Source organism: Trypanosoma rangeli, assembly GCF_003719475.1.
Source record: "Trypanosoma rangeli strain AM80 chromosome Unknown Tra_15.4_contig_00379, whole genome shotgun sequence".
NCBI classification, from domain to species: Eukaryota; Euglenozoa; class Kinetoplastea; order Trypanosomatida; family Trypanosomatidae; genus Trypanosoma; species Trypanosoma rangeli.
The window spans coordinates 1-16857 of record NW_021706126.1 but is presented as its reverse complement, the minus strand read 5'-3'; the positions used below and the strand labels follow the sequence as shown (position 1 = coordinate 16857).

The following is a 16857-nucleotide window of genomic DNA, read 5'->3' as shown; positions in this document are numbered from 1 at the left end:
CCTCTTGGCAGGGCGCCCTGCGCTTCGATCTCCCCAGAGCCCCGCATAGACCTGGCGCGCCGAATCAGACGGAAAAGTTTACGGGGGCCAGCTGGCCGTGTTTCTTTTTGAGCTCTTTCAGCCTTCCTGCCCCATACGGCCAGTTCCACACGTGGCCCGTGGTTATGCTGGCGGCGCCGCACGCGTTGCCCCCCTACACAAACAACCCTCCCATTATTTTAGGGGCTTTGTTTTTACTCGTTTTTTTGATCACATCTCAGGTGGACGTTCAAACCGACAGAAATACGTTCATACATGGTGTCCACCCCTCGGCGTCGGCTCCTGGGCTGGGTGTGATGTATTGGTGGCGTTTTGATTTGGTTAAAGGGGCGCGTTTGTGTGTTGACTGTCGTTCAGACGTTTAGTTTTTTTTTTTGGGTGTTGCTATTGCGCTGTAGGTGTTCAATTTGTTCACCATCTATGGGGATTTTATTGTGCTGGGTGATTTATCTGGCTGGCGTTGTCTATTTTTCTTTTTCTTGCTACCATCATATATATATATATATATATATATAATGCATTTTTGATTGGGCATGTAGTGAAGCATAAGGAATTCTTCTTCTGGCCATTTTGTAGTTATGACCACTTTTTTAACGTTCACTTTTTTTTTGTGTAGGTGTTTTTTTTTCTATTTATTCTCTTTTTTTTTTGTGGCATATTGCACGTCGTCGCAGGGTATATATATATGTGTATATATTCATCGGTTTTTGTATGTCTGTTTCCGTTTATGTTGCTGTCTTTGTTCATCGTAGTGTGTTTTTTATATGTTTTGTTCTTAGTATTCTAGTGGATACACTATAAGGCTAATAATAATGTTTTCTCGTACAATCTTTTGTGCGCAAAGGAGAGTGCCATTTTACCCCATAAATCCGAAAAATCCGATTGTCTTTTTTGACATTACCATTGGGTCTCAATCAGCAGGGCGAGTTGAGATGGAACTTTTTAAAGACGTCGTTCCAAAAACAGCGGAGAACTTCCGGGCGCTATGCACTGGTGAGAAAGGTGTGGGACGTTCTGGCAAGGCACTTTGTTATAAGGGAAGCAAGTTCCACCGCGTTATTCCCCAGTTTATGTGTCAGGGAGGAGACTTTACAAACGGGAATGGCACAGGGGGTGAATCAATCTATGGAATGAAGTTTCCTGATGAATCTTTTTCTGGTAGAGCAGGGAAGCACTTTGGTCCAGGCACTCTTTCCATGGCAAATGCTGGACCCAATACCAATGGGTCTCAGTTTTTTATTTGCACATCAGCGACGGAGTGGCTTGACGGAAAGCATGTTGTTTTTGGTCAAGTCACAAAGGGGTACGAAGTAATTGACAAGGTTGAAGGAAACGGTAGTCGCTCAGGGGCTACGCGCCAACCAATTGTCATTGCGGATTGCGGTGAGGTTAACAGTAACTAATTTTTTAAAAATATAACGATTTGTTTTTCTGTTTTGTGATTATGGGGAGGGGTTGTTTTGGATTTTGATACCCTTCCATCTTTTATGGGTACCTTGTTTGGGTTTTCATCATTATTATTATTTCAAACTTGAATCCAGTGTTGACCTTAATGTGGAACGTTTTCTTTAATTAATAAACTTTTTTTAAGGGTAAGTTTTCTAGTTATGAGTTTTGATGCAACGCGTACTGCGCGTTTAGAACATGCCGCTGAAGAAGTGGCAGAGGCTAAACAGTACCTCGTAGCTCTTGATCGACGCCAGCACCAGTACAGAGAGGCTACCCGCGTTCTCAGAAAATCCAGGGAGGCAGATGACGTGTGGCTCTTATGTAGTGGTAGAGTATTTGTGAAGTCAAATTTAAGGCCCAAGGGTACACTTAACTACTTATTCTGGAAACTATATACTGGAGAAAAGGAAATAGAGAATGGACGTGAGGAGTTGAAGGCAAAGGTGGCTTTTCTGGCAGAACTTGAGGGCCCAGATCAAACAATTTCTAAATATTTTCAGGGATTTGAGTTAAAATCAATGACGCCAGAAAAAAATGGGAATGACTAGTGTATAAGTGTATGATTATTATTACGTCTTTAATATGGAATGTTGTTTTAATTTTGTGCAAACCTTAGTATTTTACTTCCTAGGAAGCACCATGAAGAGCACAATGAGTGAGCCATCATTAGTTTCCTTTACCTTTCCGTTAACCAAGACTCTTAGTTGTTGTTTACGTTACCTTTGCATCCAAAGTAATGCTATAAAGATTATTTTTTCGCATCGATGTGGCTGTTCTGAACTGCGTTTGGCGGGCATTAACATTCCTGAATGCAGTTTTTCGGAGATTGTTATTGAAATTTTCCATAATAATAGGATAATTGAGGCTTCAAATGCTGACATCACGAGCATTAAAAAAAGTGTTTCATGGGCGGTTGATGGCCCCTTAATGTTTCGTGCACTGCGGCTTTTTGAGGGATATATTCCTTTGACGTTGGAATTGACTTGTGACCTCACTAGTGTTCTGATGTATCAAGAGGAATGCGGACGTTGGGCGAGAATTGGGGCTCTGCATGATCTTGGGCCTACTCTGAACGTCGACCACGGAATAATGGTTCTCCACCGTGTCCATGATCTTCAAGCTTTTTGCCACATTGTGCGCTTTATTGCAACTTCAGAGGAAGTTAAATGTACTGTTGCTCTTCGGTTTGATAACCTGCAGACATTTATAGAGCTAAAAAACTCGAACGCGACTGCATCTGCACTTGTTGAAGGTGAGTTGTTACAAGGTCACGTTGAGGGAAGTGCAAGAACAGCAGAACTTTTTGGGTTTGCTGAACTGGCTATGCGAGTGAGTGACACTGCTGCACTTTTTGTTGGACTTGGCAGCGATAATCTTGCCATGTTTAGGTTAGATTGGCAATCTGTTCCGAGTGAAAGGTCTTCAGCTTTTTTATATTTTTCTGGTAGTTAGTTTTGTAGAAGCGTGAGTATTTAAGCTGTCATGTTGAATTACTTTCAAGGGCCAATGCTCTCCATTAATTATTATTTATTATTATTGTTTGAGTTATTATTATTATTATTATTGCTTCCCACATTTGCTTTATGGATATTATGATTAGCAGTAGCAATATACAGGCAACAATGGTTTCACTGGAAAGCTCACTGGCACCTTCTCATAGCTTGCTAATACAACATTCAAATGAACTGACACCACAACAATTACGCGTAATTGTGGAATGCTACGGGATTATTTACAACATTTTGTCGTACAACCTCAAGGAAAGCCTGGACCACGTGAGTGTTGTACAATACCATGATGTAGAGAGTATAGAATTGTGCTATATCTCTTTGAGAGCCTTAATCTCTCGTCATGATAACCCAATCAGGAAAGTTGCTTGGGTTCATGAGGAAGCTGTGACGCTGTTGATGCAGAAAAACTACATAGAACCACTCACTCCTAATACACAGGAGAGTGGAATACCCCCATCAAAAGGCTGTTTAGTGTTATATTTATCTAATATTCCAAGCACACATCGTCCAGAGCTTCTAGCGTTTGTTACCAGTCAGAAAAACCTTTTTGACTTTTTTGTCGATCCTGTAAATGGTGGGCGTTGCTTTCTATGTTGTTACACAATTGAGGCGGCGGAGCACATGCGAAAATATATTGTACATCTTCATCCAGAATATAAGAAATACGTTCACTACTGTGATTACGACGATCTACTAAGAGCAAGAGAACAAACAGGGAAAGTTTAAAACTTGGACGTCGTGATTCTGCAGTATCCCCTACCATTACTTTTCCAGGTTGTACGAAGACCATTGTAATCTCGCTATATATATATATATGGGGTAAAGATGGCTCTCTTCCTTCATCCATTGAATGCATGTTATTCTATTCACTACACGAAATTGTGGCACTGTATTTTGATAACAACACATAAGATGCATGGAAGATTGCTATTGTTGCAGAAAAATAGTTTGGATCCACTTTTGTTGTATTATTTCACTACTTTAATGGTCCCCAAGATTAACTCTTAATGCTTTTTGCGCTTATGAGGCTAATGCTATTTGTTTGAGCAGCGCTACTATATGTTTTTTTTTCCTTACTTGAGTGTAGGAGGTGACAAGGGCACAGGAAGCGATGGGCAAGCACCGTGTGGCGCTGGTGTCAGATTTTTTCTTTCCGGGATTTGGCGGAGTGGAGGTGCACATCTACAACGTTGCACAGTGCCTGATGCGAAGGGGGCACAAAGTGGTTGTGATAACGAGGGCATACGGCGATAGATGTGGTGTGCGGTACTTTACAAACGGCATGAAGGTGTATTACTTGCCGTTGTTGGCGGTGAAGCTCCCTCCCGGGTCAGTGACTCTCCCTACGTGGTTTTTAAGCTTTCCTTTGCTGAGGTCGGTATTTATTCGTGAACGGATTACTGTCGTTCATGGGCATCAAACTACATCGAATCTATGTCACGAGGCTCTCTTTCACGCTGGCACGTTGGAATTAAAGACTTGTTTTACGGACCATTCGCTTTTTGGTTTTGCGGATGCTGCTTCAATTCATATTAACAAGGTATTGGAATGGAGCTTGCGCAACGTGGATCAGGTAATATGTGTGAGTAATACTTCGAAGGAGAACACAGTTCTTCGAGCGAGAATAGAACCGGAGCGGGTCAGCGTGATTCCCAATGCGACCGATACTTCAGTCTTCACTCCTCCAGAAGATATGAAATACAAGTCTTGGGCCTCGAAGGTAGACAAGGAGGGCCTAACAATTGTAGTCATCGCGCGTCTTGTGTACCGTAAAGGTTCGGATCTGTTTGTTGATGTTATCCCTGAGATATGCAAAAGACACCCCGAAATAAAGTGGATTATTGGTGGTGATGGTCCTCGTAAATCACAGATTCAGCAGATGATAGAACGTCACAACTTGATGGACCGAGTGAAAATGCTAGGCCCACTTACGCACTCTGAGGTACGGAGCGTGTTAAACCAGGGACAGATTTTTTTGAATTGCAGCTTGACTGAGGCGTTCTGTATTGCATTAATTGAGGCAGCATCATGCGGCATGCTAGGTGTGTCAACACGTGTGGGGGGCGTCCCTGAGGTACTGCCACCCCACATGTTGCTGCTAGCAGAACCTGACCCAGCCTCCATCACGGCAGCGCTAGAAGAGGCCATTGTCCGCGTTCCTTATTTGTCCCCATGGGAAATACACGAGAGTGTTAGGCGGTTTTACAGCTGGGATTGGGTAGCAGAACGCACAGAGCGAGTGTATGATAGAATTGTTAGCACAACGACACCATCAATGTATGAACGTTTGATGAAGTACGCATCAGTCGGCTTGTTGTATGGAATGATATGTTGGCTTCTCTGTGCTATCGATTGGATACTTTGCAGATTTTTGGACTACTGGTTTCCGGAAGATATGATTGACGTGGCTCCTGACTTCCCCCTTGAGTTGTATACCAGAAACCGGGAGAAGCTCAACGCCCTTGAAAAGGGCGTTTGAAGGGTGGCTGAGAGAAGAGGTGCGGCTATTTTCCACTCATCTCTCTCTTTTTATTTTACCGCTTTCATTATCGCGCTCCAGTTTGTTTGCGCTCTGCTTGCCACATGTGTGTGTGTGTGTGCGTTTGGCAGTCGAGAATGAAACGGGGGCACACACACACACACAGATATATATATATATATATATATATTAGAGGTCAGAAACGGGTGCTGCTGTCAGCTTTAGACTTGTTTGGCAACCCTCAATTCGCTCTTTAAAGTGCTTCTGGCCGCAGATGGCATTCACGTTGCTGTGACTTTTTCTCTCTTCTTTCTTGTCTTTTTCTGCAGAAGGGGATGAAGCGACTTCCTGTCCGAGAGGTCGGTCTGCTCTGTGAACGGCTGCAGTTAGTGCGTAGTAGTGATGCAAAGGTGCAAGGCGTCCTCGCGGAGGGTATTCGCACACGCGTCCTGGACAACAATACGTTGCCTTTTCTTGTCCAGCGACTAGCGCTCAGCGGAAACTGGCAACTTGCGGTACAAGTGCTAGGAAGCGAGTGTCTTGACAGGCAACGTATTGGACGCGACCACAACATTTGGCCGATTCTTGAGCGTGCGGCTCCATGCAATGAGAGTCGCGATGCGATTCGCCGTGCACTTATACGGCTCTATGGTGGGTCATGCCGCACCCAGACAAAATGAGCCAAAAATATGTTTCTTCCCCCCCCCTGCGTGTGTCTCTCTCTCTAATGATTCTTTCATGATTTCGGTGAGGAGCCTTATCCACTTTTTCTTTTCTTTTGATGTTATTATTATTTGGGGGGAAACCTGATTTTTATTTTTTGTCAAGCTGTTGAGGGGTTTTAGGTTTGCCGCTACTCCAATTTTTTTGCCACCATCGTCACGCGCAACGCCGATGAGCAAGTGGGGGAATCTATGTCGGCCACAGCTGCCACCGGACTACTTACGGCGTGACCTCCTCTTCCAGCTGCTGGATTGCTATCAAACAAAGGGCAGTGCGCACCCAACGGTCTCCATAGTGCGTCACGCGGAGAATCCTGTCGTCCGGCTATACGGTGTTACCACCGAAGGACATAGCGTTCTGGTGCACTGCTACAACTACGAACCGTATCTGTGGATCAGGGCCCCAAAAGGTTGGCTCCCAGCGTTCTCAAAGTTGCTCAAATCCGAGTTGAACGCCCAGCTTGACACACTTACACATGCTTCGGACACTGTGGTGCGCATTGAAGTGCACAAGCGACAAAGCCTCATGCACTACCAGGGCGAGGGCCCGACAGAGCACCTCAAAATCGTTGTACAACTCCCACAGCACATCCCAAGGCTGCGCACTCTGCTTTCCGATCACGGAGTTGCGTGTGCGGGGGCGTGGGATGGTGTCCGTGTCTTCCCCACCTACGAGAGTAACATTATTTTTCCATTACGCTTTATCGTTGACAATGGCATTAGTGGTTGCAATTGGCTGACGGTTCCGGCGGGTAGCTTTTGCATTGCCACGGAGCGTACGTCAACCTGTCAAATTGAACTGTGTTGCTCGCATGAGGCGGTGCAAAATCATGATGCAGTTGGAAAATATTTGTCCATTGCCCCGTTTCGTATTCTATCCATCGATATTGAGTGTCAGGGTAAGAAAGGTCTTTTTCCAGACCCTAATGAGGACCCTGTTATTCAGATTGCTAATCACTGTATTAGCTACGGCCATGAGGCTGAACCACTAACTCGAACGATTTTTACACTTAAAAGTTGTGCATCCATTGCCGGAGCACGGGTGTGCTCTTGTGAAACGGAAGAAGAAATGCTGCTGGAGTGGGTTAGTTTTGTGAAGGCGATTGACCCTGACATTTTTACAGGGTATAATATCAGCAACTTTGATTTCCCGTACCTGCTCAATCGCGGTGCTGCGTTGAGGATCAACGCCGCATTTCATTATTGGGGTCGCCAAGTAAACGAAAGAACTGTCCCGCGGGAGAAAAAGTTTCAGTCTAAGCAGATGGGTAACCGTGAGTACACGGAGTTGACACTTGAGGGACGGGTGATTTTGGATGTTATGGTGGTCATTCAACGTGACTACAAACTGCGTTCCTACTCCCTTAACGCAGTGTCCCAGCACTTTTTGGGTGAACAAAAGGAAGACGTGCACCACTCCATCATTTCGGACCTGCAACAAGGAAACGAAGAAACACGACGACGGCTGGCGGTGTACTGTTTGAAGGATGCTCTTCTACCTGTAAAGCTTCTGGAACGTCTGATGATAATTGTAAATAATGTGGAAATGGCGCGTGTGACGGGGGTTCCGATTCAGTGGCTTTTGGAGCGTGGGCAGCAGATCAAGGTTTTTTCCATGATGCTGCGCAAGGTCAAGGCTAAAAGCCTCGTCGTTCCAACAGTAGAGTACTCTGGAGGCGGCGGTGACCAGCGAGGCTACGAAGGGGCCACTGTTATTGAGCCTTTAAAAGGATTTTACAACTGTCCCATTGCCACCCTTGACTTTGCATCGCTGTATCCATCTATTATTATTGCCCATAACTTGTGCTACTCCACGTTGGTCCGGCCCTCCGAAATTGCACGATACCCAGCAGAAATGTTGAGCCGCACCCCCACTGGCGACACCTTTGTGAAGCAGGAACTTTTCCCTGGTATTCTTCCCGAAGTGTTGCAGGACCTGCTTGCGGCTCGGAAACGTGCCAAAGCGTTGATGAAGGATATCCCCATGGATTCTCTTGAATACAAAGTTTTGAATGGTCGCCAGTTGGCCCTTAAGGTAAGTGCGAACTCGGTTTATGGCTTCACAGGGGCACAAGTAGGGAAACTACCGTGTTTGGAAGTCAGTTCTTCTGTCACAGCGTATGGGCGGTTGATGATTGATCAAACTAAATCCCTCGTGGAGTCTCTTTATCCGGGTGTTAAGGTTGTATATGGTGACACTGACTCCGTGATGATTAAGTGTGCGACGGACGAGAAAAGAACGGACAAAGAGCGGTTGGAGTGTGCAATGTCGTTTGGCAAAGCAGCGGCAGAGAAAGTGTCAAGCCACTTTTTAAAGCCTATCAAGCTGGAGTTTGAAAAGGTGTATTTCCCTTACTTGTTGATGAACAAGAAGCGGTACGCAGGACTACTATGGACAAACACCGAACGTTACGACAAATTGGATGCAAAAGGCATAGAGACTGTGCGACGTGATAACTGTCCACTCGTGGCCAGTGTTATTTCTGGGGTATTAAATCGAATTCTGATACAGCGATCGGTGGATAGCGCAGTGGAGTTTGTTAAGGGGACGATCCGCGATCTCTTGTTGAACCGACTTGACATTTCTCACCTCGTCATCACTAAGTCGTTTTCCAAGGCAGAGAACGAGTATGCGGTGGCACAGGCGCACGTTGCCCTTGTTGAACGAATGCGCAAACGTGACCCTGCATCTGCGCCAAACATTGGTGATCGCGTGGCGTATGTCATTGTTCGAGCAGCTCGGGGTGCCAAGGCGTACGAACGAAGCGAAGATCCCATCTATGTGCTAGAAAACAATGTTCCAATTGACACCCAGTATTACCTGGAACACCAACTCGCACCACCGCTTCTACGCGTGTTTGAGGGTGTCCTCGATGACCCCAGCGTTCTTATCAAGGGGGACCACACACGCCATGTCTTGGTGTCAGCGCCCAGCAAAAACGCCGGGGGGCTGATGAAATTCGTCAGAATTCAGCTTCAGTGCCTTTCATGTCGTGCTGTCATAAAAGAGGGAGCTCTCTGCGACGACTGCCAGCACAAAGAGGCTGAAGTCTATGGGAAGATTGTGGCGAAAAGAAATCACTACGAGGCAATCTACTCTCAGGTTTGGACTCAGTGCCAGCAGTGCCAGGGATCACTAAATCAGGAGGTTATCTGCACAAGCAGGGATTGTCCAGTGTTCTACATGAGAAAGAAGGTCCAAAGGGATGTCAAGGAACAGCAAACGCTATTGGACCGTTTTGGTGTCGTGGATGACTGGTGACAGCCACGAAACTTCTTTCTGCTAAAGTGGACGGAGGAACTCAAAAAAAAAGAAAAAAAAGGAGGTGTAGGAGCTCCATCGCGGGGAGAAGAGAATCTGAGACGATATCGGCACCTTTCTACCCACAAGAGGGAAGGTGAAAGGGAGAAACCCCTATGGTAGGAAAGACTTGTGTGCTTTAGTTTCTTTGATCCTTTTTGCTGCATACAATTTGTTCTTATTATCTGGCTCTTTTTCCTTCTTTTCTCTCCTGGTTTTCTTGCCTTGTCGCAAACACTGTGTTTTATCAACACTAACTGTAAGTCGCGCCGATGACAACGATGCATCCGAGTCGTACTGAGAGGCAGCGGCAGGACCTGCATACCGCAAGTGATCTGGATCGTCGTATGAACGACCTTGCGGCGGCAGAGTTGTACGAACAGATATTACTGGGTTGTGTGCGTGCCGGGATGAATCCTAATGAGAAGAGCGAAGTGGAAGAATACGAAGGGTACGTTGAGCCCACGTTTGACCCTGTGCAGGGGGATCGGGTAGCTGCGGCGAAGCGGTCGCAACTTTTGGAGACCTACTGCGAGCGTGAGAACATCATTCGGAATCTTCGGACCTCACCACAGCACATGCAGCTCGGCTCTTTCGACCGTCTCTTGATAGAGACAGAGTACTGGACAGGCGTGAGGGAGTGGAGCGGTGGCAATAAGGGCGGCAATAACAAGCGTCTGCGCCGCTCCCACGGTGACGACACAGATGAAGACCCAGTAGGATTTGATATTCTGCACCTTACTGGGACCCCGCCATACATACGGGGCAAACTGCGGCCGTATCAAATTGAGGGTGTGAACTGGTTGTTGGGTCTTTTTTCTCGCAATATAAATGGCATTCTGGCGGACGAGATGGGTCTTGGCAAAACGCTGCAAACCATCGCGACTCTGGGGTATCTAAAGTTTACTTACGGACTCCCCGGACCACATCTTGTGGTCTGCCCGAAGTCTGTCATGGGCAACTGGTACCGGGAACTCAAGCATTGGTGCCCGGCGCTTAACGCCTTTAAGTTTCACGGGTCCAGTGAGATTCGTCCACAGCTTATAAAGTCACATCTTCAGCCGTACGAAAAGTTGAAATACGACGTTGTTGTGACCACGTTTGAGATGGTACTCGAGGAGCTAGCAACGTTCAAACGCATCCACTGGCAGTATTTAATTGTAGATGAGGCCCATAAACTCAAAAATGAAGAGAGTCGCGCCCACACTGCCTTGGATTCTCTTAACACGAATCACCGTCTTATTATTACCGGAACTCCATTACAGAACAACCTCAAGGAGCTATGGGCCTTGCTGCACTTTCTTGCTCCACGCCTTTTCGACAATGCCGAATCCTTTGAGGCCTGGTTTGACACCGCGAGTGGTCAACAGGATAGTAATGCCATGTCAAACATGCACAAAATACTTGCTCCGCTTATGATTCGTCGTGTAAAATCGGAAGTTAGCACCGGTATTCCACCAAAGAAGGAAATTTATGTCGCCTGCAAGCTGACTAAAACGCAGCGCAAGTGGTACATGCACGTATTGGCGAAGGATGCTGATGCACTTAACAAGGCATCTGGAGGGAGCATGTCTTCTCTCACGAATATCCTGATGAACTTGCGCAAAGTCATTAACCACCCGTATATGATGAATGGTGGGGAGGAAGGGCCACCCTTTATCACAGATGAACGCATTGTGAAATACAGTGGAAAAATGTTGATTCTCGATAAATTGCTGCATCGCCTTCAACGTGAGGGGGATGCGAAACACAGGGTTCTTATCTTCTCACAGTTTACTACTATGTTGGACATCCTGGAGGATTACTCTGCAATGCGTGGATTTAAGGTGTGCCGTATAGATGGCAACACAAGTGGGTACGACCGTGACGCCCAAATGGCGGCCTTTAATTCACCCAACAGTGATCATTTTATTTTTCTACTCTCTACCAGAGCGGGGGGTCTTGGTATCAACTTGCAGGCAGCAAACCATGTTGTCATCTACGACTCTGACTGGAATCCACAGATGGATTTACAGGCGCAGGATCGGGCTCATCGAATTGGCCAAACAAGGGTGGTACGTGTCTACCGTTTTATAACAGAGGGTACAGTGGAGGAAAAGATCTACCGCCGCGCACTAAAAAAACTCTACCTTGACGCAATGGTAGTGCAGCATGGGCGTATGCAGGGACGTGGCGGAAACAATGCCTCCAAAGAGGAACTTCTTTCCATGATCAAGTTTGGTGCGGAGGAGATTTTCAAGACCAAGGATGAGGACATTACGGAGGCTGACATTGATCAACTCTTCGATGGGGAGGAGAGGTCCACGCAGCTCAACTCTGCCATTAAGGAACAGGTTCAAATGTCATTGGCAAGTTTTCAACTCGGTGCAGAGGAAGCAAATGTTTACGACTTTGAGGGCGTAAGCTTCAAGACCGGTGCCGAGTCACGTATGCTTCACCTCTCACTTTCAACCCCGGTCTCACAGGATGAGTTGCACCGGCAATGTTCCGGGCACGGCGAGGTAACAAAAGTAGTCTTGCACCCAAACCTCTCCGAAGCTCTTGTATTTTTTCGCTCCACAAGTGGCGCCATTGAAGCTAAGGATAATCTGCCGTACAACTGTCAATTCGCCTCAAAGGATGCACAAATGGTTGTGCCCAAGGAAATGATTACAGAATATCTGAACGTTGGTGAGAAACTTGGACGTGGTCACCGTTTGCGGGAGGCGATTCGCCATTATACAGAAGAGGATGTGGAACTTATGCAAAGTCGTGTCACAAAGGCCCCTCGTTTGCGCCTTCCAAAGAGCCCCAAGTTCCCCCCACATCAGCTGTACAACGCCAAGCGCCTACAAGAACTTTACGCGACGGAAATTGCCTTGATGGTGCAGAATTGGAAACGAAAATATGAGCCCTCGGGTGACGGAGATGCGGATCAACGGGAGCATCAGGAAGGCATGGGAGAAGAGGTGACCGATTGCAACACGGGAAAGGAGGAGGTGGAGGAGGACGAGACACTGACTATCGTGGAGCAAGAAGAACGGGAGCGGCTTCTTAATGAGGGGTTCTCCAATTGGAGCTTTCAAGAGTATCGCCGCCTTATTGGGGCACTTACCAGCGGCGCGTATGATGTGACTGATTACCCGGGACTTGCTAGTGTTATTGCCTCTGATAAGACGGTGGGGGAGGTGCGTGATTATTTGACGGCTGTCCTCGAGCGTGGGACGCAGTGTATTAAAGGGTTTTCACATATTGAACAGCGTATCAGGAACGCTCAGGAGAAACGAAAGAGGAAAGAGGATGAACTGCGTGCCGCCAAGTGGAAGGTTGAGAGCTATGATCATCCGGAGTTACAACTCACCTTTAGGGGACGTGGAGCTCATGAATTTGATCGTCGGCTTTTCCTCATGGCGTACGACACGGGTTTTCGAACGAAGAATATAGGCCGAGTTGTGAAGGGGATGCCAGAGTACCGCTTTGACGTGTGGTGTCAATCAAGAAGCGACTCCTACTTTGAACGTAGGGTGGGGATTCTAATGAAATCAGTGAGGAGAGAGTGGGAGAAACCAAACGGCGAGACGCTGGAGCCACCACTGCGTCGCCCAAAACTTGACGCTGCTGCAACCGATTAAACCAAAATAAAACAACAGAACAACAGAAACTATGATGAATGTGAAGTGAAAATGGAAAGAAGGACTGAAATGGAAGACTATAAAGGGATATCCTATACATGCATTTATATTATTGTAGAATGATGAGGCATAAATGAGGGAAAGGGATATAATTTTTATAGACAGATAAAAATGATGCGTTGTTTATTGCTTCTACGGTGGTTCACGGCCGTGGCAGTTTCATGGATGTTGCACACGCCCGTACCTCAGCTTCTTCTCTCTTTGAATTTATTCACTGTTTTTTTTGGTACTTGTGTTTGCCCCTTTTTTACCCTCGTATCCACGTTTTTTTGTTTTTGTTATTGTTGTTCTTTATTCCCAAGTGATTTTAGTTTTTCTGGACGGCGTTCGTTTCGCGCTTCAATCTACAGATTTACTGCAAATGGCGATTGGGGCCACCCCGAAACACCTTGGCAGCACAGTGGAGTTGTACCACCTGTTGGGATCGGGTGGGTTTGGTAAGGTGTACTTTGCCTACGAGAGTAAGCGGGAAACCAACGTGGCTGTGAAGGTAATTGACAAAACAGTGGTGGATAATTTCGGTATAAAGGATTACGTGGACCGGGAGATTGAGGTGATGCGGAGGCTGAGACATAAGCATGTTGTGAAGCTACTTGACGTGGTTGAGTCAGCGAAAGCGTACAATCTTGTTATGGAGTTGGCCCCGAATGGAGAGCTATTTGACAAGATTGTGACCTTAGAGCGTTTTGATGAAAAAACGGCCCGTCTCTATTTTCAGCAACTTATCTCTGTAGTGCACTATTGCCATAGCCTTAATATTGCACACCGCGACCTCAAGGCAGAGAATCTTCTTCTTGGTGAAAGGAATGAGTTGAAGGTCTGTGATTGGGGCCTTGCTAGGTACACAAAAGAGGGACAGTCCTTGAATGAACCTCCTATTCTTTTTCACTCACTTGCGGGAAGCATCGACTACCAGGCACCAGAGGTGTTTTCTCGTCAGGGATATGAGGGATTCGCATGCGATATGTGGAGTTGCGGGGTCATTCTTTTCTTTATGATATGTGGATATCTTCCGTTTGCAGATGTAACAGACGCCGAAACCAAGGGGCGTATCCTTAAGTGCAAATATAACGCGAGAAACCGCTTCCTTTCTCAGGAAGCCAGTGATCTTATTGCGCATCTATTGCAAGTGGATCCGAAAGACCGCTATGACACATTGGCTGTCGTTGCTAACCCCTGGTTCCAGGTGGACTTAGATCCAAGCCTCTTTCCTGATACAACTCCGGTCACTCCGTCCTCACCAAACAGTCCAATGAACGATGGGACCTTTAAGCAAATTTACACACCGACTGAAGGCTACGAAGGCTGTTATTCATTGTCAACAGAAAATATGGATAGAATTCACCAAGCCTTCGTCACGTGCAATGTCGGTGGCACTGGGCTTCTCAGCAAGGACGAGGTACGTGACGCACTTATCAAGCTTAACGATTGTCACCCGGTACCGAATGAGGAGGTGGAAAAATTCATGTCCAAATTTTCGCTGGATGAACATGGCCGTATTTCCGAGGCGGAGTTTACCCTTGGCTACATAAATCATCGGGATCTTGGAAAGAAGTACGATATTGATCGTATGGCCAAACTGTTTGACTGTAAACTGGAGAACGAATTCGTTGAGGAGCTTCGTCGAGCGTTCAATGAACTTGATGTGAAGCATATGGGCTTGATTACGCCAGAGAGTCTAAAGGATTTGAATTTAGAACTTACCGAGGAAGATATAAAGGACTTCTTCGACGTCATTGATCCCGATAATAAAGGAACTCGAGCAATTACGTTTGAAAAATTTATCGATATATGTTTGAGGCTTGATAAGTTCAAAGAACACCCCTTCATACAAGCAATCCGCCGCTCCGATAAATTGTTTAATTTTATCGACAGAAATTTGTTTCATCAATATTTAGGTACGGGGTTTAAAGTTAGGGGGAGGCCAAGGTATATTTGTGATCTCCTCAAGTCAAAGCAAAAGGAGCTCTCAACGCAATTTGAGGGTAATGCTCGTGGGACCATCTATGCGACCTATACAGAGTCGAATAAAGTTGTACTTTACGTTGGTGTCCGTCTCATAGCCATTGTTGAAGGTTACACCAAAGTGGCACCGTACCGCATTGCTGGTAGGACAACGGTGTTTCATCACTGGTTTTTGGAATTGCGTAAGGAACTTATGAAAGAGATTTTGGGTTGTGAGCACGACATAGCTGTGAAGGGGAAACCAGAGCTCATATAATGGGGGCGCAGTCACTCCGTGGGGAACGGGAAACTAATCATGTGGTTGCCTCGTTCGGGAATAAAGGGAAGACTGCGGATTGACACGGGTCAGGTGGTTGACATGTGCTACATACACGTAGAGAGTGGGTCTCTTTACTATTAGTGTCATTTCCCCAACATATGTGTGCGGGTTGTTGTTGTTTGTTTCACCTCCCTTTTCCAGTCACTGAACTAATATATATATATATATATATATATATATGTTCGATTCACTCGAGGTGCGGGATGCTCCCTCTTCCGCCCGTTCATGTGGCGGTGGAAGAGAGAGACGCAGTGAAAAAGTATCTGCCAAGCCACAAAAGATTCTGAGAGATAAAAAAAAAAAATAACAGGAAGTATGGAACCACGCGACCAAATCCTGTGTAGCTTACGCGCGGGGAGAAGAGTGGACCTACATTGAAGAGAGAGTATGGTCGCTTGGGTGTACTTGTACACGGAGGAAGAAGAAAAAAGAGAAGCAGCGCGGGAAGGAGGTGTGACGTTACGAGAGCGTATCGTTTTCTCTTGTTTATTCCCTTATGTGGTCCTTTTACATTTCCATATTTTCTTCCCTGACGGTGCCATTTTAGGGGATGGCAGGAAAGACGATTGCGTCTAACGTTTATTTATTATTATTATTTTTTTCTGAGAACAACTCCAACTACAAACATCTTTTTTTTCTTTTGCTAATATGCTGCAGTAGGGATCATCAAACGGTAGGTCTTGGGAGATAAGTTTCGTTTACACGAAACTTGTTAAAAGGACAATCTCTACAGCCCCTTCATTACCTTTGGAAAATACCTTTTTGAACAAAAACTTGCTACTTTGCGTGCGTCGCGATGGCCCAGCTACCTTTTTATTTGAACTTTGCCCAACATCTGCGCCACATTTGCACCACCATGTGGATGGCACACCCGCCCTGGAAGAACAGTATATTAGCTCGTTTTGGACGGGGTGGCCGAGCGGGCTTGGCCAGGCCACGGGGATAAGTGCTTTTCGTTTACAGTGCCGTGCAACCGAGGGTGCCTCCGGGCCTTCGAAGTACTCGGGGCGGAATGACACGCAAAGTGATCGGCACCACATTACCAAGATGTCTGTGTGCCATGGCCCAGTTTCACAGGAAGTCTACACGAGTGGCGTGCTGCCGGCAGGCGGTTTCAGGAACTCCAGGACTAGGCGTTTCGGATTTAGGAGGTTAGCAGCCAATGGGCAGCCGGAATCACGGAATCAGGGGCTCGGCTAAGTGAGAAGAGGGCGCGGATTCAAAGCCTGTTGAGGGAAGGGTTTCACCAAAACCTACGCCGTCACGAGTTCCTTTCCCGGCGACCACCCGCAGCCCCATAATCAGATACGCGGCGCGCCCTGCAAGAAGGGTTGCGCAGACAGTTCGGCAGGCACCGGCCCGCGCGATGCTCACGAGCAGAGTGGAGCAAAGCCAGGCCCC

General features: G+C 46.6%; 10 protein-coding genes across 10 annotated transcripts, besides 7 other annotated features; all 10 read left to right on the top strand.

Moving 5' to 3' along the window:
• On the top strand, positions 1 to 404 carry TraAM80_08144 (uncharacterized protein; the record flags this gene model as incomplete). Its single annotated transcript, XM_029384904.1, has 1 exon — positions 1 to 404. A coding segment is annotated over one exon (404 nt), but the record flags the coding sequence as incomplete, so codon positions are not given.
• A 125-nt stretch (positions 405 to 529) lies between these two features.
• Positions 530 to 554: a microsatellite.
• An 86-nt stretch (positions 555 to 640) lies between these two features.
• Positions 641 to 689: a sequence feature (GA-rich).
• Positions 690 to 739: 50 nt separating this feature from the next.
• Positions 740 to 813: a microsatellite.
• Positions 814 to 851: 38 nt separating this feature from the next.
• On the top strand, positions 852 to 1442 carry TraAM80_08143 (cyclophilin; the record flags this gene model as incomplete). Its single annotated transcript, XM_029384903.1, has 1 exon — positions 852 to 1442. One exon carries the CDS (start codon positions 852 to 854, stop codon positions 1440 to 1442), a length of 591 nt encoding a protein of 196 aa, XP_029235244.1.
• Positions 1443 to 1646: 204 nt separating this feature from the next.
• TraAM80_08142 (p53 and DNA damage-regulated protein 1) lies at positions 1647 to 2036 on the top strand (the record flags this gene model as incomplete). Its single annotated transcript, XM_029384902.1, has 1 exon — positions 1647 to 2036. The coding sequence occupies one exon, from the start codon at positions 1647 to 1649 to the stop codon at positions 2034 to 2036; it is 390 nt and encodes a 129-aa protein (XP_029235243.1).
• Positions 2037 to 2127: 91 nt separating this feature from the next.
• TraAM80_08141 (uncharacterized protein) lies at positions 2128 to 2940 on the top strand (the record flags this gene model as incomplete). The annotated part of the gene is made up of 1 exon (XM_029384901.1): positions 2128 to 2940. The coding sequence occupies one exon, from the start codon at positions 2128 to 2130 to the stop codon at positions 2938 to 2940; it is 813 nt and encodes a 270-aa protein (XP_029235242.1).
• Positions 2941 to 3003: 63 nt separating this feature from the next.
• Positions 3004 to 3053: a microsatellite.
• An 18-nt stretch (positions 3054 to 3071) lies between these two features.
• Positions 3072 to 3725, top strand: TraAM80_08140 (uncharacterized protein; the record flags this gene model as incomplete). The annotated part of the gene is made up of 1 exon (XM_029384900.1): positions 3072 to 3725. The coding sequence occupies one exon, from the start codon at positions 3072 to 3074 to the stop codon at positions 3723 to 3725; it is 654 nt and encodes a 217-aa protein (XP_029235241.1).
• A 385-nt stretch (positions 3726 to 4110) lies between these two features.
• On the top strand, positions 4111 to 5478 carry TraAM80_08139 (UDP-GlcNAc:PI a1-6 GlcNAc-transferase; the record flags this gene model as incomplete). Its single annotated transcript, XM_029384899.1, has 1 exon — positions 4111 to 5478. The coding sequence occupies one exon, from the start codon at positions 4111 to 4113 to the stop codon at positions 5476 to 5478; it is 1368 nt and encodes a 455-aa protein (XP_029235240.1).
• Positions 5479 to 5583: 105 nt separating this feature from the next.
• Positions 5584 to 5605: a microsatellite.
• A 39-nt stretch (positions 5606 to 5644) lies between these two features.
• Positions 5645 to 5668: a microsatellite.
• A 145-nt stretch (positions 5669 to 5813) lies between these two features.
• On the top strand, positions 5814 to 6158 carry TraAM80_08138 (uncharacterized protein; the record flags this gene model as incomplete). The annotated part of the gene is made up of 1 exon (XM_029384898.1): positions 5814 to 6158. One exon carries the CDS (start codon positions 5814 to 5816, stop codon positions 6156 to 6158), a length of 345 nt encoding a protein of 114 aa, XP_029235239.1.
• A 214-nt stretch (positions 6159 to 6372) lies between these two features.
• Positions 6373 to 9462, top strand: TraAM80_08137 (DNA polymerase delta catalytic subunit; the record flags this gene model as incomplete). The annotated part of the gene is made up of 1 exon (XM_029384897.1): positions 6373 to 9462. The coding sequence occupies one exon, from the start codon at positions 6373 to 6375 to the stop codon at positions 9460 to 9462; it is 3090 nt and encodes a 1029-aa protein (XP_029235238.1).
• Positions 9463 to 9773: 311 nt separating this feature from the next.
• Positions 9774 to 13112, top strand: TraAM80_08136 (putative DNA-dependent ATPase; the record flags this gene model as incomplete). Its single annotated transcript, XM_029384896.1, has 1 exon — positions 9774 to 13112. The coding sequence occupies one exon, from the start codon at positions 9774 to 9776 to the stop codon at positions 13110 to 13112; it is 3339 nt and encodes a 1112-aa protein (XP_029235237.1).
• A 421-nt stretch (positions 13113 to 13533) lies between these two features.
• TraAM80_08135 (putative protein kinase) lies at positions 13534 to 15393 on the top strand (the record flags this gene model as incomplete). Its single annotated transcript, XM_029384895.1, has 1 exon — positions 13534 to 15393. One exon carries the CDS (start codon positions 13534 to 13536, stop codon positions 15391 to 15393), a length of 1860 nt encoding a protein of 619 aa, XP_029235236.1.
• Positions 15394 to 15608: 215 nt separating this feature from the next.
• Positions 15609 to 15636: a microsatellite.
• Positions 15637 to 16857: the final 1221 nt, after the last annotated feature.